At 41.4% G+C, this 27,402-nt stretch overlaps 1 protein-coding gene across 1 annotated transcript in view; it reads left to right on the forward strand.

Moving 5' to 3' along the window:
- Nucleotides 1-27,402, forward strand: part of PTPRG (protein tyrosine phosphatase receptor type G) — a 408,111-nt gene that overhangs the window by 80,357 nt on the left and 300,352 nt on the right. The window contains exon 2 of the mRNA XM_068408918.1: nucleotides 12,265-12,369. Coding sequence (XP_068265019.1) covers nucleotides 12,265-12,369 — 105 coding nt within the window. The remainder of the gene's footprint in view (nucleotides 1-12,264; nucleotides 12,370-27,402) is intronic.

Consider the following 27,402-nt stretch of genomic DNA (forward strand, 5'->3'; position numbering starts at 1 on the left):
AAAAGTCACTTCCTTATTTTAATGTATTTTTAAATTATTTAGAGTAAGAGAATATCTGTTGTGATATTAATATTAACTTTTTTTGTGGAACAAAGGATATTGCCATGAAGAAATCTTTTAGGCATTGTGTAAAAGGATGAATCTGGTTTTTAAGACTGACACTGGCTATGTGGGAGACGGAATATTGTTACAGTTTACAGGGAAAGCATAAAAGAAGCATAAAATATGGAAATAGCAACTGTGGAACACATGCACACACTTTGGAATTAACTCGCCTAGGGGGAGTTATTTTCTTGAGTAATTAAACTTTCTGTGGGTATTGAGGACCATTCTGGGGCTTTCTGAGTCAAGTGGGGACTAAGTACAAAGCTGTATTGTAATTAAATAGCCAAGCTAATCTGCTTGGGAAGTGAGAAACCTGCAGCAGTCAACAACTGTGCTTTCTGCAGGTGGGCTGAAGTCTTCGTGAGGATTCTTATGATCCTTAAGCAGACAATTACATTTGTCAGACTGCAGGCTGTACACTAGATCTGTCTTCCATGGCAGAGTGCTTTTGTTGTGTTTTTTAGTAATTTAAGTGCTTGCAGTAACTGTAGGATTAGTAACACTGAGAACTGGGGAGTGTTGCAGTGGTTGAGACTGGAATAGGAGGGGGGTGAGCTTCTGTGGCTGAGCCTTCCTGAGAAGAGGTGCTCGGGGCAAATGAAAGCTTGGACACTGAGTGTGCAGCTCTCCAACTTTCTTTTACCCCTGCCAGAGGTGAATTCTCTCTTGCTGGCCTGGCAGTGTGGGACCTGTTCAGATTGGTTGTGAAGGCTGTATGCCTTGCTGTTGATGATCAGTTATGCTGTGGTCTCTGCTCTCAGCCAGAGCTGATCTGCAGTGGCACTCAAGCAGAGCATGTGTTGTTCCCAGCGGTTGTGTGCACTGAGCATCTCCTCTCAAACCTGCCCCTTGCTGAAAAGATGGTGTGCATCTGAGCTCCCACCGTGCCTTCCACAAGGTGAAAGCATCCCTTTGTTGCTTACAGAGCTCATCATCTCCTCCTCTTTCCCTGTTGTGCTGTGAGAGTACTTCTTGTCTGAAGATCAACACTTCTGAGTGCTCTAAAGTCAAACTCTTTATGAGGCTTGTTATGAAAATTGATGTATGAAACAAGGAGGGGTAGAGAGTGGAGTGTTTGAGACTTGAGAGGATGTGAGCATTAGTGCACCGAGGCAAGGCCATGCAGGGCTGAGCAGCCTGTGACTGGGCTGTCCAGGCCAGCGCAGAGTAGGGCACAAGGTTGCTGTTAAAGATGCTTTGATTCATTCCACGTGTCGTGTGTCATCCACCATCGTCCCTCCCTCCCCTGCCCCAGGTCTTAGATTTTTTTGGTTAAAAATGAAATGTTTTGTTTTTGAGTAATGGGCCTCAAACAGCATGTGGCACTGCAGTGACAGCCTTGCCAGAGACTGTCTAAAACTGAGTTATTGCTTCCAGTATCCCTGTGCATGTGCCCCAGGATAGCAATTGCCTTTTTTTGCAGTGGTATTGCAGCATGAACTTTCATCTAATTCATTATCCACCCTAATGCTCAAGTCTTTCTGCATTACTGCTTTCTAAACAGCAGTCTCTCACTTCATTCCTGCACTGATTATTATTTCTCCCCAACTGCATTGCCTTACATCTATCTTCAGTGGAATGTCTCGCTTACATCAGCCCGTTTTGCTGAGCTTGCCAGCCAGCTGGATGTTTTTGAGGCATTCTTGCTTGCTTCTCCTCCTCGTGGTTTAGCATCGTTCACATTTACTGAGCATGGCGTTAGCTTTGTCCTCCAGATAGTTAAATTGATTGTGTAGGAAAGAACAGTGACCCTGTGCCTCTTCAGACCGTGCTGCGTACCATCGCTGTATGATTGCAAAGTGTGTACCATTGCTGGCAATTTTTCTCTATTTACTTCGTCTGAGCTCTATTACAGCTTTTTTTGTTCTTGCTGCCAAAGGCCTTAGTGCTCTTGCTCTTAGCACTATGAGGTTTTGTGTCGAGATCTTTATTGCATTCTCTGGAGACAAATGACCAAGGAACCCAAGTATTAGTTTTGGACCATAAACAGCACCAGACCCTCCTGCTGGGAAAGTTCCAGAAAAATTCTTGCCTGGGTGAAAAACTAATGGTGAACTGCAAAGCAAAGATGGAAGTTTGATTCATTTTACACATCAGCTCTGTAGTAATTAGTGTCTTTTCCCTCTGAACAATGCAACCTACTTGGAAGGAAATGAGAGAGTTCTCAGAATGATAGGTCATGTTTTTGGAGCGTATATACCTGACTAACAACTTGTTCAGTCAGCACAAAAAAAAAAATCTTGATTTATCTCAGTTTCTGCTTTAGGTTTATATTTTGGGAAATAAATGAGGATGAAACCACTTGCTACAAAATCTGTATGTAATGCAAGCTGTCAGCATAAAAAAAAAAAACATGAAAAAAACCCTGTTTTGTAGATAATAAGCCAAATTAAATACATTTTTACACAAATAAAAATGAATGCTTATTTGCTTGGTTCTACTCAGCTTTTAAGTTTGATCCTAAAATAATTTTTGTGGATCTGTCTGGAATTGCTGTCACATGCTGGAGGCAGTAAATCTGGCTACCTGAGCACTACTGATCTGTTTCAGTGCAAAATGATACAAATCTTAAGTTATTTCTGCTTGATCCAGGGGAGCATGCTGGTTTATGCCCTTCCATCTTTCCTCTAGGAGATTGTGCAGCAGGAGATGGCAAGACCTGACTGCAAACTGAGAGGAAGATATCTCACAGTGGGACTAGAGCGTTTCTCCTTTCTTTTCTTAAATAGTTCTTTATTGAGCTTTCCACCTTCTGCATTAATTTGAGAGCCTGAACCAAATAACCAGGAAGAGATTGATGTGGCCTCACTTTATTTCCCACAGTCAATAACTTGTTAAATGGGCCAAAGGACACGGGTTAAAAAAATCATTTTGTATAAAGAATGAGGGATTTTTATTAGCTGACAGAGACCCTGTCTCTGAAGACTTTATAATGGGGCAAGTTTGATCTCATGCCATGCAGTGGGAGCAGCTCTGTTGGCTTCATAAAGTGCCTTGCTGTTCTCCATGTGAATGAAATCAGTGCTGTTCCCTGCATTTTCTGCTGAAGGAATGCTGGGCTTGCTGCTCCTTTGGTGTTAGAGGCAGGTGGGTTTGAAGGGATGCCTTGGAGTGAGGGCTCTGTGCAGTGTCAATGCTGAACTCTTCCCCAGGAGGGATCTGGCATGCTCTTAAGCAAGAAGAGAGTCTCCCTCTGGGGACTCTGCCTAAGTTTAGCAGAGAAGGCCCTGATGTGTAGGTATATGCTTGTCTTTACTGATACAACGCAAAGGTGGCTTTATTGGGATGATGACATGAGTAAATGAAATTGTAGGCTACCTATAGGGAAGCATGAATGTGTCTGGTGAGATGGCAGCCTGGATGGACAGACACATGTACAGAGCAGGTCTGTTTCATGAGGTTCTTGCTGTGGTTATTTGGATGAGTCTAGTAAATATTTTTTTAACCAAGATACTTCATGGTGTGTGACTTGGAGAAATCTGTTTTGAAAACGTAGTCAGGCCGTACTATGACAAATGCTGGCAGTGGGTACAAGCAAATTATTTCTAGAGCAGAGGTGAAACTGGTGATTTTGCATGAGTTTGTGTGTTTTTGTGAGTATTACTGGGTTTAGTGAAATAAAAATGGTATGATTCTGCATTAAACAAGGAATTGAAGGTACAAAATGCTCCATTTATTTGCTATTCAGAGGCTATTCTTATAACTGTGCATGCTGCAGCACCTAATTACGTGAGACAGGTGGTTCCAGCCATTGTATTTTCTGCTGTAAACCCCTTAAGGTTTAGGTACTTCTGGTAAGGGAAGAGGTGAAATAAAGCCCCTTTTGCCATTGTTAATTCGTTGTACAAACAAGTCTCCATTATACATGTGTGGTTTACATGTAAACCATGCCATGAATGAAGAGACCAAGATGACCCCTTCTCAGTGTCCCTGTGCTGATGGAGTCAAGTCCCTTCTGCACAAACACGCTGTGCTGCCTCTGGGTTCCAGCTCGTTCCAAGCTTGACTTCAAGCTTGCCCTTGGAGAAATAGCGCAGAGACATTTGGAGCTGGCTGTGTGAGCAGTCATTTTGCCCTGACACCTGGGTTTTCATTGCCTTGGTTCACTCTGACCAGGCTACTCTAGATATAGGAGAACTGAGTTTATCTGTTTTCACCCTAATATCTGCTGTGATTCAGTCAGCACTGGCTGAGAGAACATCAGCTTTCCTGTGAAGGTCAACCTTGCTTATGAACCTCTGCTCAGAAGTTTTATTTCCGTGTTTGCATCACGCATTGTTATGAATAAAATTCAGAGGTGACATGACCTTTCTGAAGTACAGCATGGAGAGGCGATGAACAAGGATGAGGATTCCTCCTTTTAAGAAACGCAGATAATGATGGTTAACAGAAGTCTGAGGGACTGTGAAGGATGCAAAGACCAAGAGTTTTCAAGGTTACAGAGATTTCAGGTGCTCCCAATTATTTTTCTGTCGGACTACCCAAATCAGATGTGTCTAAAAGGACTCTGATTTTTCAGATGTAATGTGTATTAATCTTCTTTGAGGTACCTCAACTTAAATGTCTAGAATACCAGCCTGTTTGAAAACTGTCTTAAAGGTAAATGGAGTGTATTTCTGCATACAGGGAACTGTCAGAGAACAGTTCAGTGGGATAAAGATTTTACTTTGGATTTAAATAAAACACAGCTGGTTTTGGTATGTTTGCAGTTCTCAGTGATGAGGGATGAGTGTTTCTGAAGCTGGGGTCCTCAAACTTCGTTTCTGTGGCTGTTACCATCGTAGGCTGTTTGCAGTATGACATGAACAGCAGCCCCTCCATCATGGAGGGGGAATGCAGTTGTTTGAGCTATTTTTTCTGCTCAGCACTTCTGCGTTTTCTCAGGGGAAAAGATAACAGACTACATTTTTTTTCCATGACGTGTTGCTCACACACTGGTAGATTTGAGCTCATGTACCGCAGTCTGAGAACAGTTAGTCTAAGGCTATTCCCCAAGTTCTCTAGCAGAAGCTTTGCTGCAGGGCACCATCCTCCTGGAGAGGGTGGTGGTGCAGTTGGCTTGTGTGTTTTTTATCTTGAGATGCAAATCGTTGGCGCTGTTGGTTATCTGGGTGACTTTGCTTATTCCTTCAGGTGCTTCAGGTGATGCCAGTTGACATCAGTGGTCCAAAATCACCAGCTATGTCATATCTCGCACAGCTGATGCCAGCAGAGCGTAAGCCATGAAAATGCAAAACCAGGCCCCTTCTAGTCATCTGGCAGCATGTGTCTCTTCCTGGCCTGCCAAGCTTCTTTTTCTGAGTCCCCTTAATGGAGCATTGTTAATGCAACTTGAAGTTGCCTTGGTGTCTTGCTAATAAGCTTCGCTCATCTTGTTTGTAAAGCTAGCCAGGGTGAGAGAAGGATTCGTGGGAGCTCGTTGTGACTGGGGAGGCTTTGGTTTGCTTTTCCTTGGGAGGGTGTCTGCGCTGCTGGAGAGCGATGACAGCACTGGGCGTTGCGGTACACTTGTGTGTCCTTGTTCTAGTTTGGCATAAGGCTTGCTTTGAAGTAGGAGACTTTCCTGTCACCCTTAAATTCCATCCCTTGTAAGGAAAGGCTGCACTGAAAATCTGTTTTCTGTTGCTTCTCTGCATCAGCTCTAATGCTTTGGGACTTGTATTGTGTTGGTACGTTGGAGTAATACAAAATTGCACTACACTTAACTCGCTGGCTTTGAGCTCAACAGGTTACCAAGGGTTAATGCACCTAGTGACTGGTGTATTCATGTTTGGGATAAGGGCTTTTAATTCTGCTAGTTAATTTAATCCCCACAGTTTGACAGCGTGTTCCCTGGACTATTTTTCATCTTCAAATTGCAGTCTGCTGGTTAGTTCCTGTAAAGCCCTGCTGTGCTCTGCATTTATGTTCTTGTTCTTAGGATTTGCGCTGTGACCACATCATGTATCAGACATGTGAAAAACAGATAGTGGTGTGAAAAGTGCCCGTGTCATTTTTAGGACTAGACCTGTGGATCGTGCTCATACAGGAATTAGGGGGCTGCCTGGGTGGCTGTCATCTGGGAAAGGGATATACATCTCTTGACAGGTGTAGCAGCACGTGTCTGTTATTTTACTTAGTTGTGAGAAATTTGTGATTTGTAACTCCCATATTTCATTAATGGAAAGCTGTGAAAGTTGCGTGTGTGTTCATAGGAGAATAGACTTTGTCTTTTTTTCTCTTAATCAGAAGAAATCTGCAGCATAATCAAAGGAGGAAGTCTCATTCGGAATATAAATTGTTGATGCTGTCTGACCACTGTGTGTTGTTTTAACTTTCATCCTTCTTTGGCAAGATATAAACTAATCTGCAAAACATGGGAATCCATGGCTGAAGAGGCTGTTTTAAAGTAATGCACTATCAAAACGGATTAGCTGTGCCTGAAATATTTCTAGATTTATTTGTTGTCAAAGGGTGGTAAAATATTTAAGGCAAATAGCCTAGTTTTGTTTAAGAAGTCTGTGAAAGAGCCTAGAGAGATGAATTTAACCATTATTTATTTTAATTGTACAAAAATATTTTAATTGTTTAATATTATAAATTTATTTCCTATCAGGTTTTTTCTCCTTTCTTTTTCCCTTCTGGCCCATTTGACAACATTTATTCTAAGAAATTGCCCGGAAGCCTAAACTCTTCTCAGCAGAGCATGTGTTACAGTGCACAGCACTGCAGTTTCTTCAGCTTACCTGCTTCTCTTCATCACAGTCCAATTAAAAATAAGGTAAATGCATCTAGATAAAGATGCTGCTTTTTTTTCAGTGAGGCTTGCTTGAAGCTTTAGGGTTGCAGATGGCTAGGTGTCCTGGCTCATTGATCTCTTAAACTCCATTTAAGAGATGATACAACAGCCCTTCAGGTAGTGTTTCTGTGCCCCCTCCCCCTTTTAAAATGCGGTGTTGTGCAGTATTCAAGAAAATAGCAGTTTTCTTGGTTTTGAAAAGTTTCCTTTCTACAGGCATTGATTTGATACAGAACTAATTGCAAGCATTCCTTATGATTTAGTGCTTTTTTGCTACACACTAACAAGATTTTTCACCCCCTGCTTTAAGTGTTTTCATAGTGGGATGCTACTCCACATTCCAGTAGGCAAGTCTCTCGTCTCCAAAGGCTGGCTTGTTTTCCAGCACTAGCACCAGGTTGAACTACATCAGTTAAGTGTGTCCACATTAAGGACTAGGACTAAAACTGATTCAACTTCTGGTATAGTCCACAGTGACAAGTCACAGAATGGTTATGAGCTGGGCAATGTGTGTACCTTTGACTTTGTACCGTTTTAATCGGAACGGCTGAAAACAGATTTGTGTGCAAGCCTCGTCGTCAAAGAAGGCTTAAAAGAATCTGAGTTTGGCACACAATCTAGTTAATCTACTATCATAACTAATGGTTTCACCATTCAGACATAAAGTATTGACCTTAAAGGATTTTTCTTACATAGCTGATGGCTTGATACCTTTTAAACACTAATGCCGAGGGTATAATCTCTCTGAATAGTATAATAGCTTTATATTTAGGGTAGATTGGGGATAAAATTTTGTGTTTTCATGTGAACTATGAATACCAGTAAGGTATTCAGGCAGGAATTACCTTATCGTACCTTTGAGGGCACTTATCAAATAATTTTTATTGGAAAGTTAATACATTGAGACAGAGTGAATGGAAAGCTGATCAGAATGCTAAGACGTATCCCAGCGTTGCATTGCTTTTGCTGTCTGCAGATGTGCGGCATGGGTTGATTCATTTAGCACATCATCTAAAATCGTGTAGCGTTCAGTACCGATTAAAATTATATGAAATTGTGTGTAAGAGATTTCTCCATGTTTGCTTTGAAGGATCCTCTGTTTCTTGCAGAAGTAGTTCTGGTAGGCACAGCACTGCTCCACTGACTGCAGGTGTCACGCTTCATAGACACCAGTACTGCACCAGCAGCCAGAGGAGTTGCTCAGGATTTAATTTCACGCTTGTGTATCTGAGTGTAAGATTGGTCTCTTTCTCTTTTAATCGTTTATCTGCAAGTCTCAGACCATATATTATGGTATTTATTACTCCTCTGCCATCAGCACTGGCATGATGTATCAAATGAAACCTTGCAGGGCAAGGGCTTCTGCTGTCCCTTCTCTTCTTCTCTGCCTCCCACTGTGTGTGTGTCTGTATTCCACCTCACCTCTCTATTTTGGCTGCTCCATTTTGAGCCTTCGTGGAGCATGTTCCTGCCCCTCCTATTGTCCAAATTTCCACTTTCCCAACTTTTCCAGGGTTCACAGAAGAGAGGAGACTCCCTATGTTTGCTCCGTGCTTGACCAGCCTGTCTAATTGCTGGCTTTTCTCCAGCACCCAGTTCTGCAGGAGTGGAGCAGGAAACCCCTTGGCTGCTCTCTGTTCTTGAGCTGTAACTGTCTCCCAGCTGAAAGAGACTTGTGGAAACCTGTAGCGATTGGTGCTAATATAACTTAACTTTCTTAAATATTTTCTCCAAAACTTCTGTGGACGTTAGAAACACTGGAAGATGTCAGTTGAGTTTGAGTTACTTATTTGCATGTATAGCTTCTCTAACTGTGGAATTGGAACATTTCACAAAAATGAATAAATGTGCTCTAATGGCTGGAGCTGAACAAAATATTTTAGCTGTATGTATTTTCAGTGAAAGAAGCAGATTCAGAAACACTGAGGTGCCTGTTAAATTTTCATTGGTGGTGACAAGTTGTTTTGGTTGGAAGGTACATACCCAGCCCCCCCCAAATCTGGAAAAAGCAACGATGCTGCCTGAAACATAAGATGGTTTTGATATATGAAGAGCTTTCTTTTTTTGAAATAACTTGAATGCTTTGGCTCTTCCAGACTTTTATCTGAAAAGCCACTGTATGCTCTGTTCTGTACCTTGTACCTCTTCAGTACGAGGGAGTCCATTGACCCCAGTTGACACCACAGAACAAAAGCACCATGCGATTGAGTCACTGGTTTCCTGATGACTTTACCAGTGTGAGATATTGCCAACAATAGCTATTTGTTCCCAAATGTTTTCTTGGCATGTTTATGTGGCCCCATGCAGAAATGCATGGCTGTACTGTGAACAGGCTGGGGAACTGAGCCAGCTTAGGGAAGAAGGTGGTGTCATGATTTTTGATAGAGACAGACCGTTACCTTTCCAGTTCACGGCATGGCCAGAGATCTTGACCTATCATCCTTTTCCCAGAGTTTCTGCAGCTATCCAGTAAACGTAGATCTTCTCTAAATTGCTAATGACTACTGAATTATTGCATGTTTGTAAGGGGACTATTGACATTACTGTTGGGCTGCCTAACAGTGATGCAGGATTTTATTTAAAGCAGGATGTTCCAATTTATTTCTTTTTCAGTCCTACAGAAGATATTTAGCGCTATAGCCAGCAAGTTCCTTCCCACAATTCTCTTGACAAATACTTGAGCTCCCCTCTTGGTTTATAACATCCTTTTTGGTGGAAATAAATTTGTTTACATCATGGCTCTTCACCATTTATATGTGTAGATAAATGTACAAATCTATTAAGAGTCTATGCAGAAAACTAAAATTGCGTATTTTCACAAGAATGTCAGGTTTTTAATTGCATAAATAAGATGCTGACTGAAGCAAATGTTCAATTTCACATTAAAGTTAGGCATTCATAGAGGCTTGGATTTGCATAATTTAATTTTCTGCACAGAGGATGCTGAAAATCAACAGTATGATTCATAGCCATACCATGGTTGCCGTGTGGCTTTTTGACAGTTCAAACGAGGAGTACAAAGGGATTTACAACTTCAGATGTTTCACACTGACTCAGAACCTTTTCACCTTCAACAAATACAGATTATTTAGACATACTTTCTTTCTTCCAATGCTAAGGCACACAGAAGGGCTCACTGAGCAGATACCTGCAGGAGAGTACCTTATTTCCTTGAAGGAGGCAGGGTGAAATGTTCCTTCTGCCTGCAGGGATCAATTTTTCTGGGTGACAAAACCCCCACAACTATTTGCCTGCTCTGTGTAGAGGATGCTCGAAAGAAAGCTGCTGTTGTCTTTCATTTTGTGCTAAGGAGGGACTTTAGGTGTATTACTCAACATATGTGATTTTTAAGTGAATAATTGAGCCTTTTTTTTTTTTTGTGATAGCCTTTCCAGCCATCCACCTAGGTTATTTCTGTGTTCTCTTCCTTGGAATTTTCATGGTCTCTGATCTTTACTCAGGTGGGTTTTTTGGTTGGTTGGGTTTTTTTGGTTGGTTGTTTGTTTTTTTGTTTTTTTGCCGAGAGGGTTTGGGTCTCTACATCCCTTACCTGTTCTTTCCTGTGGAAATAAGTGCCTGTTGCCTCCCAACCAGGTAGACATATTAGGGTAAATCAAAAGAGGAAAATAAAGTATGTGATGCAGTGTTGCCTGCAAATCCTGGTAGCATGATGTGTTCCAGCATTTCTAGTTCGCAGCCTGGAGTGAATTAGCATTTAGAAAGTTGCCAAGAAATCTGGAAAACTCATTCGAATCAGAGGCTCATAATAAATTGCACAATTAGTACCTTTGCTCACACAAGAGAAAATTTGGCAGGGGCAGACCTGTAATGCCTTTCCTGAGATTGCATGACTTTTCCTACCACTTCAAGATTCCAAAATCTGCAGAAATCCATCATCCACATTGCAGAGTGAAGGTTGCCTGTGGAGCTGTTCGGGATAAATGGATAGCCCTCAGACACAGCACGCTCTCTGCTACTCTGGTACAAAGGGGTGTCCCCCAGAAGCTTTTCTAAAGGGGAGGAAAGCCAAATTCTGAGTTACTGGTGCTTGACGTTCAGTAAAGTCCTGTTACAAGCTTTGTTTCAGCCCAGCTGTAATTGGCCTGGGAATAGAAGGGAATACAGTGCTTGATGGCAGCATACAGGTAGCAGTGCTTTATGTGGTTTTCTATAGTTTTAATTTGAATTATTCAGCTATTTTCTTACTGATCAAATAAGTGGTTTCTGATCAGTTGGACTTAAATTTCCATAGAGCCAGGTGGTGCGTACTTGTTCTTCATATTCCACATTGCGGATCTAAGGGGTTTATTTGTTTGTATGCATTTATTATAGCACAAAAGTTTCAGCTGTGGTGCTCTGAGAAAGGTAGTTGAATTTCTTACAGACTTTACTGACATTTGTGAATTCACACACCTCCCTTTTGGTTCAGTCAGATGCATACGAACAATAGGCAAAATATGCACATAGAAAACCCAAACAACCCACTTCCTCATGGAACCTATACATTCCTTTGCAAGTAGAAAAAAAATATCGTTTGAGGTAGAAAGAAAAATCCTGGGATGCAATGTAGGATGTGTTCTTTTCTATATTGGTTGATGAATTTAATTCCTTCTAGCTTGTGAAGTTCTACAAAGATTTCTTCATTTTCTTCATTACTGGCCTCTCCCTTTCATTGTCGTAAGGCGTTGGTATAGCACACTGGGTATTTTTTCTGACATACGCAACGTTCCTCTGGCTAGAAGGCAGTGCTACGTGTCTGCCTTGCTTGAGTGAATCGTATGAGGTGATGTTACTCGAGTCTTGCTCGTGTTGAGACCGTTACCCAGTGTGCTGTGGACTCAGGTCTGCAGGCTGCCCATGGAGGAGATTCATTCTGTCCTGAGTGAAACTGTTCTACGTGTCATTTTCAGATGTGATTTTAAAATAGGTGCAGTTCTGATAACCAGGTTAACACTGTACTGGCATATTCCACACTCTTGTATCTGTATTCTTTTAAGGATCTTGATAATTTTTGTGTTGAATTACAATTAGTAGTGTGGTAGTCACTAGCAAAGTAAGCAATCTTTTGGGTCCAGCCAGAAAAAGTTTGGTCATATGTCATGGCTCATACTTGTTTGCTTGTGTAGATCAGAATTTCCTTGTGGAAATTACTGGAGTTACCCAAGTGTGTGTCAGATCAGAATAACTGCATCAGTGAGTCCTGGCTTCTGTGAATTGTCTTTGGATGGTGGGTTTTCATGGGTGAGGAACATGTTAATATTTTTTTTTTTTACACAATGCCAAGTTTGCAGTCTCTGTTCAACAAAGATTTAAGCTTCACGGTGTAAACTCCAGGGAGTAAATACCACTCTCCTAACGATTCCTGCTTCTTCTCTTCCCAGCTCTGACTGAAAGTTATGTTGGCTCTCTGCATGAAAACAGACGTGGTAGTTCCGTGCAGATACGGAGGCGAAAGGCTTCAGGGGATCCTTACTGGGCATACTCGGGTGAGTTGACTTCTTCAGAGGACTGAAACATGAAATATCTCCAAAATCAAATTGTTTACTTGTTTTTTGTTACTACTATGCTCAGAAATAGTTTAAATTAGTTTTACAATGTATTTTCTTCTGCTGACTTCCTTGAAAACTCCCTCTACACACATCCTTTCCTTTCTTGTATTCCTGCCATTTCCCTGCAGGATTTGCCTTATTGTGCTCCTTCTCTCAGTTGTCTTTTAACACACCCTTGTAAAGACATACTCCCACAAACTTTTCTTTACTCTCCCTGTCCAATCAGTAGATTCCCAAGCTCACCATTTGCTTACCCTGTCGAGCCTTCTAGGAAGACTGTAAGCATCCATATATACATCAAGATTAAAAAAACCCTAGAAATTTTACAGTTCTTTCTTTGTGTGCATGTATTTTTGCAGTAGTGTAGTATGACGACAATGAGACCTGTCAGTGCAGCGTTGCACTAGGATGTGTGATGCTGAGAAGGTAGGATATTGGGAGGGTATTTTATTGTTTGTCCTGCTGCTCTTATAAGTCTTACAGAAAACCTGATGTGACTGCACAATTTTGAAATGCCACAAATCAAAATATGCTTCAGAATGATGTGTTTGATGTATGGTTTGACTGTTGGTTCAGATCTAGAAAATTCCAGGTCTGTATTTGAAGTTGTTAAAAAACCCAACAACTTGAAAACATATTAATAGCTATGTTGACTCTATGGCAAAATATCTAATATCTAGAAAGTTTTAATGAAGATTTCAAGCATCATAATGAACTTGTACATGCTTTTTTGGAAGATCTGAGATGCATTTCAAACATTTGGTGCTTGTCCAAGAGGGATGTTGTGCAGGCCCAGTTTTAGCTGAAGGAAAAATACTACTTTCTAAGAAGTCTGAATACTGATACCAGATAAACAGGCAAATGTTAATTTTTGACTGCCAACTCCTTTTATACAGACCATAAATTTCATTGGAAATGAATGATTATAGGTAAGCTTAGAGTTTTTGTCCATTAATACACAAAAAAACCAGAAGTCACAAGTTTTCTCCATTAGATCTCAAAACATAAGCTATCTCATTTGCAAGTGAGGTCATGCAAGTAAAATAAATTGAAACATTTTAGTAATGTAGGAAAAATGACCACTTTTTGTTAAACTTTGAGATTATCAGATGGACCAATATTGCCACAAGATGCACTTCAGTATTGCAACTTAAAATAACTTTTTTAGACTTTAAGCCCACAAATTCATAAGGAGTAGAAATAAGCAAATAGAGGAAACATTTGTATGTTGGAATGAATGGCCTGTTCCTATCTGCTGTCTTGTGTAAAATATTACAAGTTAAGTGCCACTTGGCAGGTTTTATTTTGTTTCTGTTACTGAAAAATGTATTTGGTATATTTGTTGCAGGTAGTTAAATGAAAATATTTTTTAAAAGGTAAAACAGTAGGGGAATTATTCTGTTGCCATATGTGTCAAAACTCTGAGTTACTGGATTTGGTTTTTTTAACCAGTTGTATGGTTTAAAACAAAAAAGGAGGGAGAAAAGGGAAAAAAAAAAAAAAATGCCACCAAAACAAACACCACCCCTCAAAATACCAAAACAAACAAAGCAACAAAAACCCACAAACCCACCACACACCAGTTTATGCATAGACAGATTTCCTAATTCTGTTTTTGTGATGGTGTTGTTCTTCCTTTATGAGTAATATCACTTGTTCACCCCTCCAAAAAAGCTTTTACCACCCACAAATCCTTTTAGATTTATAAAATCTGTAGTCCTGATGTGTAATTATACCTTTTGGAATTTTGCATCCTTTTGTCTATTGATAAATCTCCTGCATCCGTGAGGAAAATAGCCTATCTGTTTTTCAGACAACAGATAGTGACTTCTCAGCTGTCAATCACATGCCATTCTACCTGATTAGTGCTATCTAGTTAGAACCTTTTTGTCACTATTGCTGATAAAAGGAGTAAATTAGGAGATGAAAAGGTGGAAATTATATATTTACCAGCACTTGTCAAGAAACCAGAAGGGGATATAACATTGTTTTCTCAGGATGCTTTGTGAGGCTACTGTTTGAACAGTGTGACTTAAGATGTCATTCCAGGGGAATGTGGCTTGGGACCAGGTATTCCAACTGCAGAACGTGGGTCTTCGCCAAAGGTTTCATGACATGAAATAGAGGTGTGAGCAAACAGCTTGGGTACCGCATGTCCCGGCTGTATGGGTTGTGCGCATACTGCATCTGAGCAAGCCCATCCTGGAAGTGGATGGAGATCTGGTGTCCTTCTGAGCCACGCTGTGCTCTTTGCCTGCAAGGAGGAGCAGCTCTGCCCTGCTGAGCCCCACACAGAGTGCCCGGGAGCAGGAGGGGCAGGGCCACGTGCGAAGTGTGAATGCTGAGATGCAGGTCATGATTTGGGTTGTGTCTGAGAAGGCAAAGGCAAGTAGAGACTTGGGAAAGACATGGTTATTTCTAAAGGGATTTTCCTGGGTTGATGCTGTGTCCTGCAGGACTCTCAGTATTGCCAGCATTTCCCTGAGAAAGGGAGGAAATTAAGATGAGCAATTAGGCGGGGAAAGGAGCTTGTGCTCTGTTAGAAATAGGATGTTTCTACAGGCTGCTGCTTTGTCATGGCTTTTTATATATGGAGTTTCTCTCTCTTTCCTCCCCTCACTTGGTTCCTTACAGCTCCATGCAGGATGTTCAGCCTCTCTTATCTGATGTCTTTTGTCCGTATTTGCTCACTGAGGGGGCCAGAGGTAATGAAAATGCCCAGCTCCTGCGCTTAGGTTGAAGATGGAATAAATGGTGGGTGGCAGAGCCCAGATGCCGATGGATGCTTGTTTCTAGCTGAGCACAGTGAAGAGGATGATCATGTTATCTGTTTCTCTCTTCTTGCTTTTCCATTCCCCAGAATATTTCCCAGGAACCCTGAGCAGGGCTTGGTGAAGCAGTTTATGTACGAACAACGTCTGTCTTGTGGGAAGGGTTTTGGGCGTGACTAGGAAGTTTACATCAAATGAGCACACAGAGAGTGGACACTTGACTTTGCAGTAAGCAATTAGTCTGTGTCAGTGGTTTCCAAGCTCTTTTACAAGACACTATCTGGTAGGCTGCTTCCCTCCCCTATCCTCAAATGGTTCAGCCAGCTCCCTTCTGGTTAGTTGTACAGCAGCTGCTGGTCCAGCCCCGGCAATTATGGACAGGGAAGAAAGTTACGCTAGACTGTGCGCTGGTGAATGGGATGCTGCTTCTAAGGGAATTCGCCAACTGGAGTAAACAAGACCAGGACAGCTTCTGCTAGCTGTCAGTGGACAGCCATCTATTGAACCCCAATATTGACCAATGCACCCATGTCTCTGCCAGGCCTACATTAGGCTGAACTATGGCTTTATATTGATTTCAACTGAGCTGTACTGATTTATAGCAGCGGAGGCCTCTCTATGTTTATGGCTGTGCCTGCCTGCTTGCAGAGCTTTTTGCATTTTGGGCTTAAGTGTTCCATAATAAATCCTGAGGTGGGGGTGGAGAGGTCTGAAAGCAGCCAGCCAGTTGTGGTTTTCCTGCCTGGGGGTGGAAGAAAGGGCACAGCCATACTGCAGAGAGCCCTTGAGTCTTTATCTACCACTGGGTATATCTGTCCTATACTGTGCTTATAGTGTAATTCCTCTGTAGCCTGTAGGAAACCCTTCTGCTACTCCATGCTCTTGTAGAGGGTGGATGGTCCGGGAGCTGGTTTTAATTCTGGAAATCAGGAATTTTCCTGACTTCATGAACTGTCTATGGCATTACCATGTACTGCCTGGTAATATTATTACCTCCAGTTATTCCTCAGGAGTCGGACAACACTCGGGTCTGTAGCATTTGTGTAAGGCACCTCCATACCTAAATGTCCCTGCAATGGGACCCCGTGAACTTCAGTGCGCTGTGCTCACACTGCACGTGCCCTGGACAAAGCCAAGAGCCTGCATCACAGAGCGCTCGCTTCGCTCTCTGATTGTAAAGGAAAGGATTTTTAAGCCTTATAAAATGAGCCTGTTGTCTGCAGATGCAATTCTGACTGTAACATTTATTCTGGTTCAGAAATAAAACTTGCAAAAATAAAGACTAGATAATTAAATGAAGGCGGCCCATTTTAAATGGATCCTGTCAAAAAGACAGAAGGAAACACAATCAGCCTTTCAGAAGAAACTTCGTTAAGTCTACACTAGCAGCTCTTTAAACCAAATTCAGAAGTGAGCAAACACTGAACACAGAAGACTAAGTTGTCTTTAAATAGGAACTGCAACGCTGAACAGAGACTGAGATCTCCTAGATATTCTTTTTAGGATTTTACAGGAAGCTCAAACTACATTTCTAGGGGGATTTCTCTGTGTGTGTGTGTGTGTGTGTGTATTTGTGCATGTTTTGGCAAAATATTTATTCCATGTTTGTCTTATGATTTGCCAAAGACTCCCTAAACTGCGACTGGACACATTACTTGCAGTGTAACAGGAACGTGGAATAGGTGCAGCACAGTCAAACCAAGAAGTAGGTGTGGATCCTGAACGTGCTTCGGTGCAGTTTTTTCTTTTCACAATAATATTTTCTGTTAGACTAACCACGGAATGGACAGGTTTAAAATGGTTTTTAGCACATCCTTGTAATTGCCACAGAACTCAGTATGTTTCTAATACCCATAATAGTGACAGATGGCAGTTCAGGTGCCTTGTCATCAGTGTGGAAACGTTTTTGTAAATATATAAGCTGTTTTAAAAAAAAAAAAAAATGAACTGAAACAAAAGCAAAACTTCAAATCCTACAGAAATATGCAATTGAAATGTCTACCAGGTCCAGGGCTTTCTGACTGGCCCTCCCTTGTGTAATGTATGCTACTTCACAGAGCATAATGTTCCAGACATTTAAAGATGCCTCTCAGTGTCAAGTGTTGCATCTGTCAGTGCTGAGAACACTTTGCTGGTGACCTGAGCAGACCCTATTTAGCCTTGCAGTAGCCCAAAAAACGAGTAGTGTGAGGGTCAGGACTTTAGGAGGAGATTACGGTATGAGATGCTGACGCAGATGCTTGTATCTGAAGTGATAGTAGCTCTAAAGGGCCTATAACTAATTATATCTGTTTTTCTGAAAAACTGTTATGTAAAATGAATGTGACAATCATTACATGAGAATGTGGAAAACCAAAATGGGGGAAATATTGCTCCTTACTCCAATTGGGAAACTCCTTTTGGAGTCTTCAGATATAAGATGTGATGGCTGATTATTCCCAGTATTAACATGTGTGATCAATGGGTGTCCTGGCATAGGATGGTGTAGGCAATGGTGCTTTTGTCAGTGGAGCCTCACAGTTGAGCTGTGGTGCTGGCAGTGGCAGGGTTGGTGTACCCTGATCTCTTGACGGCTGTTCTGCTGATCAGCCTCAGTGTTGCAAGCTGACTCATTCAAGGAATACTTCTCTTTTAAGTAATCAAAACCATTTAGGCTTCTCGGAGAACAAAAAAAGCAGACACTGGCCAAGGATGTATATATGTTCTTTTTACTTGTTTGTTTAACTATGGCTTTGTAAAGAGAACCCTATGTAGAAAACGCATACAGCTATTTTTTCTCTTCAATCTTATGGTGTATTCAAGGCATCTCTTTCCTCTTTGTACCTTTGATCTCTCATTTTCTGTGTGAAATTATTAGCACTACTTACAATGCTTCTGTTCTTTATGCATGCCCTTACTGCTGTTTTTTTTCTGTCTAAAATGTTGGATCTTTTCTCTCCAAGATTCTGTGCAACTACCATGAACATTAGTAGAAGTTAATAGAAGAAAAATAGGCTTCACAAGAGTAGGGATGACCCTGTGAGTGGGGAAAAGTGTCCATTAAGAACAGGAGCTGTGGCCATGCTGTCATGCTAGTGGACACTATCAGTGTGTGAATGCTTAGTCCTACAACACTTAGGCATTTATTGCTGTCCTTTAAGATGCTATTATTTAAAATATAACCGGTGGTTAATATAATAATTGAGTGTTCTTCTCAAAAGCAGGAAAGATCGGTAAAGGTTATTTCCTGAAAGAATAGCAAGTGGTGTTAACTGTGATGAAATGTAACTTGGTGATGTCCTTTGTAAAAGTGTGAATTTCTCTCTCTTTGCTTAGATTGTTCTCATTAAATAAGCTGCTAATGTGAATTGGACAGGAAATAATCAGCACATAGTAAGGAAAGCATCAAGACTTATTGAACTGAGAGGTAACTAATGGCCTATTTGCCGTGGTCAGTATTTCACTCTTTCTGTCCCTCAGAATAATAAATCTTGATATTGACCAAGACTATGGCATACCGCGTGCACGGTTATCGTTCCACTGTAAGAGTACTCATCTCTGTTAAGTGCAGGATGGTCAAAATGAGCAGGTTCTGGCTGTCTCCCTTCCTGACTCTTTTAAGCTGGCTTTCTAAAGAGGAACTAAGCTGAGAGAACTAGGGAAAATACTCCCATTAATATCTGATCAGTAAACTGAGCTTTGAATATTTTATCTGCGTTCATCAGAGGTGAATGGCAGTCTTCACTGAACCCTGCTGAAACCAGCTGTGATGCATTTGTTTCCATGTGCAGTCCTTATTAGAGTAGCAGTTGTTCCAGAAATCAATGCTACACTCTTTCATAAGAGAAACATGGAAAACCATAGCTTGAGAGTTTGCTGTTACTGTCTAAGCATGAACCCTGATTTTTAATGTGCGCAGCTAAAGCAAGTGGTATGCTGCTGTGTGTGTTCTCAAATAAACAGGAAATACCATCTGTGTATTTTGATTGTTTGTATTCTGACCGTACTGGGTCATGAGTCTTCAAGTCCACGAGCTAGGCCCTGTACAAACGTGCACCAGACGTGTACTTGTCTGCAGAATCTGTATCAAAATGTGCTCTTGCTAGGAGGATGTCAAGGAGAATGCTTTTAATCTTTGTTTAGCTATTCCACTTTATAAAGTAACAAATACAAAATACTATCTTTTGGGTTTGTATGAGAATGAAGAAATAAGTTTTCAAGTTCCTGTCCCTGAGAGCAGGATATATCTTCCTACACATAAGCTAGTGTGAATAAGGAATTCACAATCACATGTTTGTGTTGAGTATTTAACATTAGCAGTCCTCTAAGGAGAGCCAGCCTTGCCAGAAGCAGTCCAAGTAGTCTTAGTTTTACTAAGCCATATTGCTGGGGAACACTCTCTGATTGAGAGTCTTGTCCTTTACTTTGTCTATTGGCAAGTTTCTAAATAATCTGCTAAGAAAACCTCAGATAGTAATTTAGTTTCTGCTTAGACACAGACACTTATTTCTGTATCGAATACCATTAATACTGTTTTCTCTCTCTTCTTGCCACCTTTTGTTGTGTGCCACGCTTACAGTTTATTCCAACTACTGTCATAGTCAATCCTGGTATCCAGTCTATAACGAAATGGTTGACTGAATTTTTAAATGTTGGACATGGTTATGGTGAAATTGCCTTTTTTCTTTTTTTTTGGCAAGATTCTTTCTGGAAGTTGATTGCTTTTTGTGACTTAAATACATTAAAGCAAACCTCTGATTTTTGAATGCTCTGAATTTTTTCTTTACTGTTTTTGAGTAGATAGGCCATTGGCAGATGAACAGCTTTGAGAAGCTTAAATATAAGAGGTGCAAAGAACCCTCAACTTTCATTCTTTCATGAAGTTTTTCCTTACTACAGCACAAAGTATAAAATAACTACAACAGATGCTAGATGAAATCTTCAGAGCTTCAGATACAGTTGTTCCAATACAACATCAAAGTATCTTTACTTTGCACTGCTGCAATCGCAGCTCTGGCTATCTCTGAAATGAGGAACCACAAAGAGCTGCTTTTGCTGGGGAGGGGGGACCCCTCATTTCTTTAAACACGTGCTCTGCTTTTTTTGTTTGAATGTGAACACTGGGACACTTGTAGAAAACCTCTGGAATGACAACAACCGGTGCACTGTTTCTAAATCTGGAAGTATGCTGAAGTGCAGCAAAAAGCTGTCAATTTAGCTGATTTCTAGTCATCAAAGTAGGAAACAATATAAAATATTTTCAGCTCTTTAGACATAAAAATATGTGAAATGCCTATATTTTAAACATACAAAAGAAAGATGAAGTATTTGGGTACCAGCTGTGATACAAGCTCAGCAAATGGAGTGGAGAATACACAGAAGGTTGGAGTCTGCTGTTGCCTTGATGTTCTTGAATGATTGCAGCAATGCATGGAACTTCCAGTCTTGATTTCATATGTAACTGAACGCATACAGGAGAATAACAATGGGGAGAAAAGTATGCAAACAGCAAGGATACTGCAGTGAGAAACAAAGCAAGCAGGGAAGCTCTGAATAGCCTCACAGTATGTGGATAAAAAACAAGTAGCTTGGCACAAACATTATTGCCAATAGTCCAAGCATGAAATAATCAAGGAATGAATCAGAATTCTAGTTGCAGGATAGAAGTGGAGTCTTTGTATGAAAGGGCTGAGCAAGGCCGGTACTGCAGTTGATGCAGTAGATGTAGAATTATTTCTGTTATTTTTGTGATGTCAGATGGCTGCTTTGTGTCATTCCAATTGCTGTTCAGAAGACAATCTTCTTTTCAGTATCTTCACCCCAGGAATTGCCCCATCTCTCCACTTTCCCAGACAGTGTCTCCATCTTGCAGAATGTGGCATCAAAGACTTGCAGTTTTTAATCATTATGATCCTTGAAAAAGCAGCCCTGGCCTGCATGAGGAGTACATCTGCCCCGACAGGTTCCCTTGCAAAGGGAAGAGTGAGCAGAAGCAGAGCTGGTGGGCGGCTGGCAGGGCATTCCCACCCAGCACCTCGTCAGTTGCCAGTGGGGCAGTGTCTGCCATAGGTGGGTAGAGGTGCTGTGCATTTCCTCTATGTTGAATGTCACGTGCTGATTTAGAGAAAGGTAGAATTCAAAAGTCTCATCTATGTATGTCCCTTGGTACTGCAGTATGAGCACTTAGCAGTTGAGGGAATTCTAATTCTGGTAATATCTCTGAGGTAGACATGTGTTTACATGGTGGGAAATGAAGGACAAGACGGCTTGAGGAACTTCTTTGATATACCCCATGCGGCGTAGAGTGGAGTTGGAAATTCAGCATGTGCACTGTTTCTTAGACTGTGCATCCAACCTTATCAACTGCTAATTGAAGAGATCTTTGTTGCCTTGGAGACTGCCTCTTCTTGGGGGAGACCACATTAGTAGCACAGGTGTTGTAAAGCTCCTGAGCTAACAGGAGGCCTTCCTGGAGGTGATCCAGCTATGGAGCTTAAGTCTTCCTTCAGCAGCAAACTGAACTTCTCCCTGTTCTGGCTGCTTTGTTGAAGCTCTTGGTCTGTTTGGTGTTCTCAGTTTTTTCCAGTGGGGTTGGGACCATGTTGGGCTTGAGTAAGATGACATTCTTTTCCTATTCAATACGCTGAACATTTGGCTCTAAATTACAAAGTTTTTTATTAAAGACTGCATGTGCTCAAAGAGTTGGATGGGTGCACTTTTAACCACCAAATTAAACAAATATGAAATCCTGCAATGGAGTGCAGAGCTGTGCATGTAAATTACATCTTTAAACAGCACTTGAATGATTTTCTGGAAATGTTTTTACCTCTCCTCTGAACCCTTAAGGGTCATCTCTGTAGCCTTCCTATCTGAGGGAGGCTATTGGCACTGGGATGATTTATTGAAGAGGTATGTCGCTCTGCAGCATAGAAGTAATGTCAAGCCTTACTGAGAACCTGAGTATCAAGCTTCTCTTTTTTTAGAGCTGGGAAAGCAAATGGGTTTAATTCAATTGAACCCTGAATGAGTGTTTCCTAAGTGTGTGTTCCCACTCACTCCCATCACAACACTACCCAGTTGTGAGGTGAGTGGCACTGTGGGTTGATGTTTTCAGGACAGTTAGTGAGATGACTGATTTCATAGTAAGGACTGGTGGGCATTGCTGACTCAGAGTCCTTGTGGTTGAAACCTCAGGAGGGTGAGAGACATATAACTGCTTTAAAAATTCAGTGGACTGACTTGACCAGGAAGCAACTCTTCCACCGAAGGAATCTTTGCTACCACGAGTATTAGGCTTTCTGTCTTTCTCCATCTCAAAGAAAATCCTGCCTGTTGTCTTCGGAACAGTACTGCTGAGTTCCACCTAAGCCAGTCTGTTCTACCTGTGCCTGAAGTAAACTCTTCCTCACCTCCCTTTCTCTTTGAATGCAGTCTTACTTCATGCATGTTTGCTCCATGCTGCTGTAGGATTACAGCCTTGCAGGCATGTAAGCAGATACACATCTATCCTAGCATAGCTGCTATAAGGTAAGGTCGTGTTGTGATCGCAGTTGTAAAGACCAGGAGGGCACAGAGAGGCTGGGTGCTGTTTCTCACATTACCCAGGTGTGGCTGAGCAGAAGGCTGAACTGAGGTCTGTGAAGCTGGCCCTTACTACTTTTTTTACCTTGTTGTAATTAGAGCATTCAGGCCAACATCTAAGCTGTCCAGCTGCCAGAAAGCTCAGACGGAGCTGTTTCACGTGGGGTTCTTTATTTCTGACTCACTTCCGAGACTTTCTCAACTGTCTTAGCGTATAAATTTCCTCAGAAATGAACAAAAGAGGAAACGTCCCTGCAATTGAATGCCTGATGGTGATCAGTATTGGCATGTGGACTGCAGTTTCTGTTGCTTTTCCTATGTGGAATGGTAAAACAAATGTCTCCTGTGTGCTTCCCAACTCACCCATAATACACTCACAGCTAGAGCTGAGGTGATGAACGTCCCTTAAATGTTGATCATGTGCTTTTGCACCATGCTGGATCAGGACCTTGCAGGACTCCTTTGCTGTATATCACATCATCTGGTCCTCGAGCACTGGGGCCAGTCTCATATGCTGAGCTCCTGTATGAACAAACTGGTAAATGGACACGCTCAGAATGAAAAATTGAATGTTATGTGATTTGCTTTGTGTTTGTGTGAATGTATTTCTCAAGTACAGAAATAAGATTTACCCTGAAGTAACGACAGCAGTGAAGTCATGGAGAGTTTGGATCACTTCACGTTCGGTTTTACATGCTGTCTTTTGCTCCCGAGGTGTGGTGGTGTGTCTCAGGCTGCTGCTGAAGCCTTCTGGCCCCTTGGGGTATGAAAAACCATTTTACATGCCAGATGCTAGTCTTCTCCTAAGCAGAGGTGACGTGAACTTTTCAGATAGATTCCAACTTGGAAGCTTCTGTGACACTTCAGATCATGTTTTTAATTTTTATTTCTGTTGCTGAAGACTTGAAATTGAGACACTTATCTGCATGATACAGTATTATCATATGCTGATCTCTGAGGAAGGAGATTTGATAAGTGAAGGTAAGTTTGCAGAGAGAATTGGATGTGACTTTTGTAAAGAAGGTTTTGGTATAGTTCAGTTACTGTTTATATTGCACAAGGGCTCCCCAGATGTCTGCAGGACTTAATTGCTTTCAGTGCAAACACAGAAAAGTTACCTTTACCTTAAATTTCTATAAGCCATTTGAGAGATAGCATGGTGTTAAATGCATGAATGGCTGAAGCGGGGTGTAATGAGGTGAGGACTGTGAGCTGGAGAAGGTACTAAGAGTCTTCCCTTTCTCTGCTGTTAAAAAAAATAAAAAACAAAACAAAACAACCCAGAACTGTGTAGCTCTGTGAGCAGCTAAGTGCTTCATGTTCCTGTGAGAAAATCTCCAATGCCTAAGAAGCTTTGAGCTTCTTTCGTGCCCTTCAGTAGTGTTCCCTGACACTGTTCCCTGTGTTGACGCTTGCGCTTCACAAATCTGGTAGTGATGCTGTACCTGTAAGAACACCCAGTTGTCTCAGATTTGGTTAGAGTTAGCCAGAAGGTTTGAAAGTGGTGGGAGAGGGACGGGGAATTGGTAGACCAGATGGAATAGAAGGCTCAAATGTATTAAGCCTGTTTCCTTAGGAAACTAGGCTAAGCCATTATGGGCCCCTATTCAAAATTGCAATTCTTGTGAGTAGCTTTTCAGAGTACGTGCCAGTTAGGTCCTGCTTCTGCAAGGAAGTCCCTCCAATTTCAGCAAATGAGTTCTTAAGACTGGAGAATGTCTAGGTAGTTCAAGTGATCAAAATATTAGTGACAATTCTGTCCTGTTGTGCTAAGTGAAGTGTAACTGTTCAGAGGAACCAGTCCAAGTCCCTGCGATCTTTCTGTTTGAGGCCATCCATGGTCTTGATCTTATGTGCCAATGAAGGAGGTCTACACAGAACCCTTGGAAGAGTGCATGGTAGACAACCATCTGTTTGGCATTAACAGAAGACCTTAAATTAGGGAAAGGTGGTTGTGGTGTGGTGCCTGGACACATGATTCATCTTATGATTTCTGTATGAACTGGAGTGCAGAGTACAGTAAACATTTTCAGCTTTTTTTTCCCCCCAAAGTACTATTGGAAACTGTAATAAAAAGTAACTGCTGGGAAAGTAGTTTTGCTGAGTTATGCTATTTTTGAAAATGCATAATGTTCCGTAGGCTTTTAAGTGATACTGGGCATATTTAACATTCTTTGATGTTAATTTCCTGGCATATGGACATCTCGACTTATTAAAATAAATAAGTACTTTCAAATTTAATGAAATGATGGAGGAAATGGCCTTTTTTCACGTTCATGTCCGCTTCGCTGGATAATTTAATGTTTTAAAATGTAAGTTCATATTAAAATTTAAAATTCAAGTATTGGTTTTTGAAATTCTGTAATAAAAAGGTTTTGCTGTAAGAGAGATGTATGAATTAGTGCGCACGATAACACGATTAACAAAGTCTGTCCAGTGATTTCTTCTGTACCACATACTTGGCTGTAAATCCTCCCACTAGAACCTACAGTGATGGTCTGGTGGTACGACCTGGTACCAGTAACTATTCCTTTCCTGGGGCATTGCTCTGTAGCCTGTCAGACTTGCCAGTTGCCTGTATTCCAGAGTGCAGGTACATCTGTGGAAAAACCTTCTACACCTTTTCTTTTTTTCCTCACATTTGACTGTCTCTTGGAGCTTACACTGTAAACTCCTTGGGGCAGAGATGGTCATTTGTTTGTTAGCTAGCAACAAGGTCTTTACATTTTCTTTTATACTAGATTCGTATGTTTGCTTCTAAAGTCTCTGCATCTAGTAGGATGGATTTCTTTATAGCCTTAGATGTTACTGTTATTAGTAAGTATAGGAAATGCACTTTGGTCCTCTCTTCCGTGCTGAGGGAGAGTGAGAATTCCCTGGAGGATGAGTAATGCTCAATTTAATTGACTGGATATAAATATTTGAGTTCTAAATATTTAATGGAAATCATTGTGTTTGACTGTAGGGATGTGCAGAGATGATGGAAGTTTGCTCTGTCTTGTATTTCTTGAGAGACTGCTTACGTGCTGTGTTGAAGCCAAGGATGGCTTTATTTCATTTCAAGGCAGACTGGAAACTGAAGAACTTATTTTCAGGGAGAAAAATGGCAAGGGACCTGAATGAAAAACCTACTCAGCTGAAGCAGAGGTGACAAAGTTCACTGTGATTATATTGATTTTAAATTACTGTGTAGAACTGGGACTAGCCTGCGTCTAGTCCTGCTCATGATGAGAAGAAGAAAGGAAGAAAGCATGAATACTCCTCTGCTTCCAAATATTTTCTTACCAATGTGATAAGCAAGAGCCTCTTCCTCCTGACATTCCCGACGTGCAAAGGCAAGGGCGTTCTGGCATCCTCAGTGGAGCTGAAAGAGGATAAGAGGCACAGTGAGAGTGAAATGTGTTTTTCCTCAGCAGCCTACCCCTGCGCACTGGCTTCCTGAACCGGAGAAGCATGCAGTGCCCTGTTCGGTGTGTGACAGATGCCTCCAGTCTGTGCGTGCCCCCAGCTCTACGAGAGGGGACATTAACAGGAAACAGAGCATATCTGAGTTTAATGCATTTCTGGTGAAAAGTCCTACAATTGCCTATACTACAAATTATAACTAAGCTAGAAATAATAGCAATTAACAGCACTAATAATCATTTACTAGCAGTTTTACAGAAAAGTCATTACTCTTTAACTTTATGTAGTTTGCATTTGTTTCACTCTCAATGAGAAAATTATTCAGTCAATAAGAATTAATGTTTTACTTTAGACCAGTTTTCTCTGTTTTAGTATCTAGTATGCCTTTTGGGAACAAGAACTAAGAGAGTAAAGCTAATTGTGACAGAAATTTGGTACGTTATTGTAATGAAACCCTTAGTTGCTGCGTGACTGAAAGAGCATGGAAAAATGTCTTGTACCTGCACTAAATCCAGCAAAGTTGTGATGGGAGATGTTGTGTCTCCTTGTTTGGTGTGATGGAGAGAATGCCTGAGGCACTTGGGTAGGGAAGATGACTATTTCTGTTTCTTCCCCATGGTTTTTCAGCAATCTGACATAGTGTGCATGCCTGGGCCTATGCCAAGCAGAGATGCAGCCTCCAAGTGAGACTTTATTACTACAGTCCTACATGATTAATTTTGTACCAAATCGTATGGGCCTGATTAGCCCAGAACACAGCAATAATGCTGTTTTAAAGATCTTTAGTGCATCCATTACTTCTGTTTCCAGTGTGCTTCTTCACAAGGAAAATATTTGTTCCTCACCGTCAAATCCTCAGGTAGAGCCTGGGCCATAAAAATCCCACTGAGCTCACAATGGCTTGTGCATTTCTTATGTTTAACTTTGATTTCATTGAGGGAATGCCTAAGATATCCTTACCTTGTAGCACTTCTGTAAGGGAAGAGATTATTCCCTCCCCTCATTGTTGTGAGGGAGAAAAGAAAGCCATGATCTGTCTTGAGTCATCCAGAAGACTGAGAAAGCAGAGACTAGAGTCGAAATCGGCGTTTGTAGATGTGCTTCATCCCTTTCAAGACACAGGCTACTTCTGTATGTGTCAGCACACTCGCCTGATCTACCCAGGGCAGCCGGGGCTTTGTGTATTTTCTAATCAGTGAGGCTCTAGCTAGCTGGAGCAGGAACTGTTAATCTC

This window comes from Nyctibius grandis, chromosome 10 (genome assembly GCF_013368605.1).
Source record: "Nyctibius grandis isolate bNycGra1 chromosome 10, bNycGra1.pri, whole genome shotgun sequence".
NCBI lineage: Eukaryota > Metazoa > Chordata > Aves > Nyctibiiformes > Nyctibiidae > Nyctibius > Nyctibius grandis.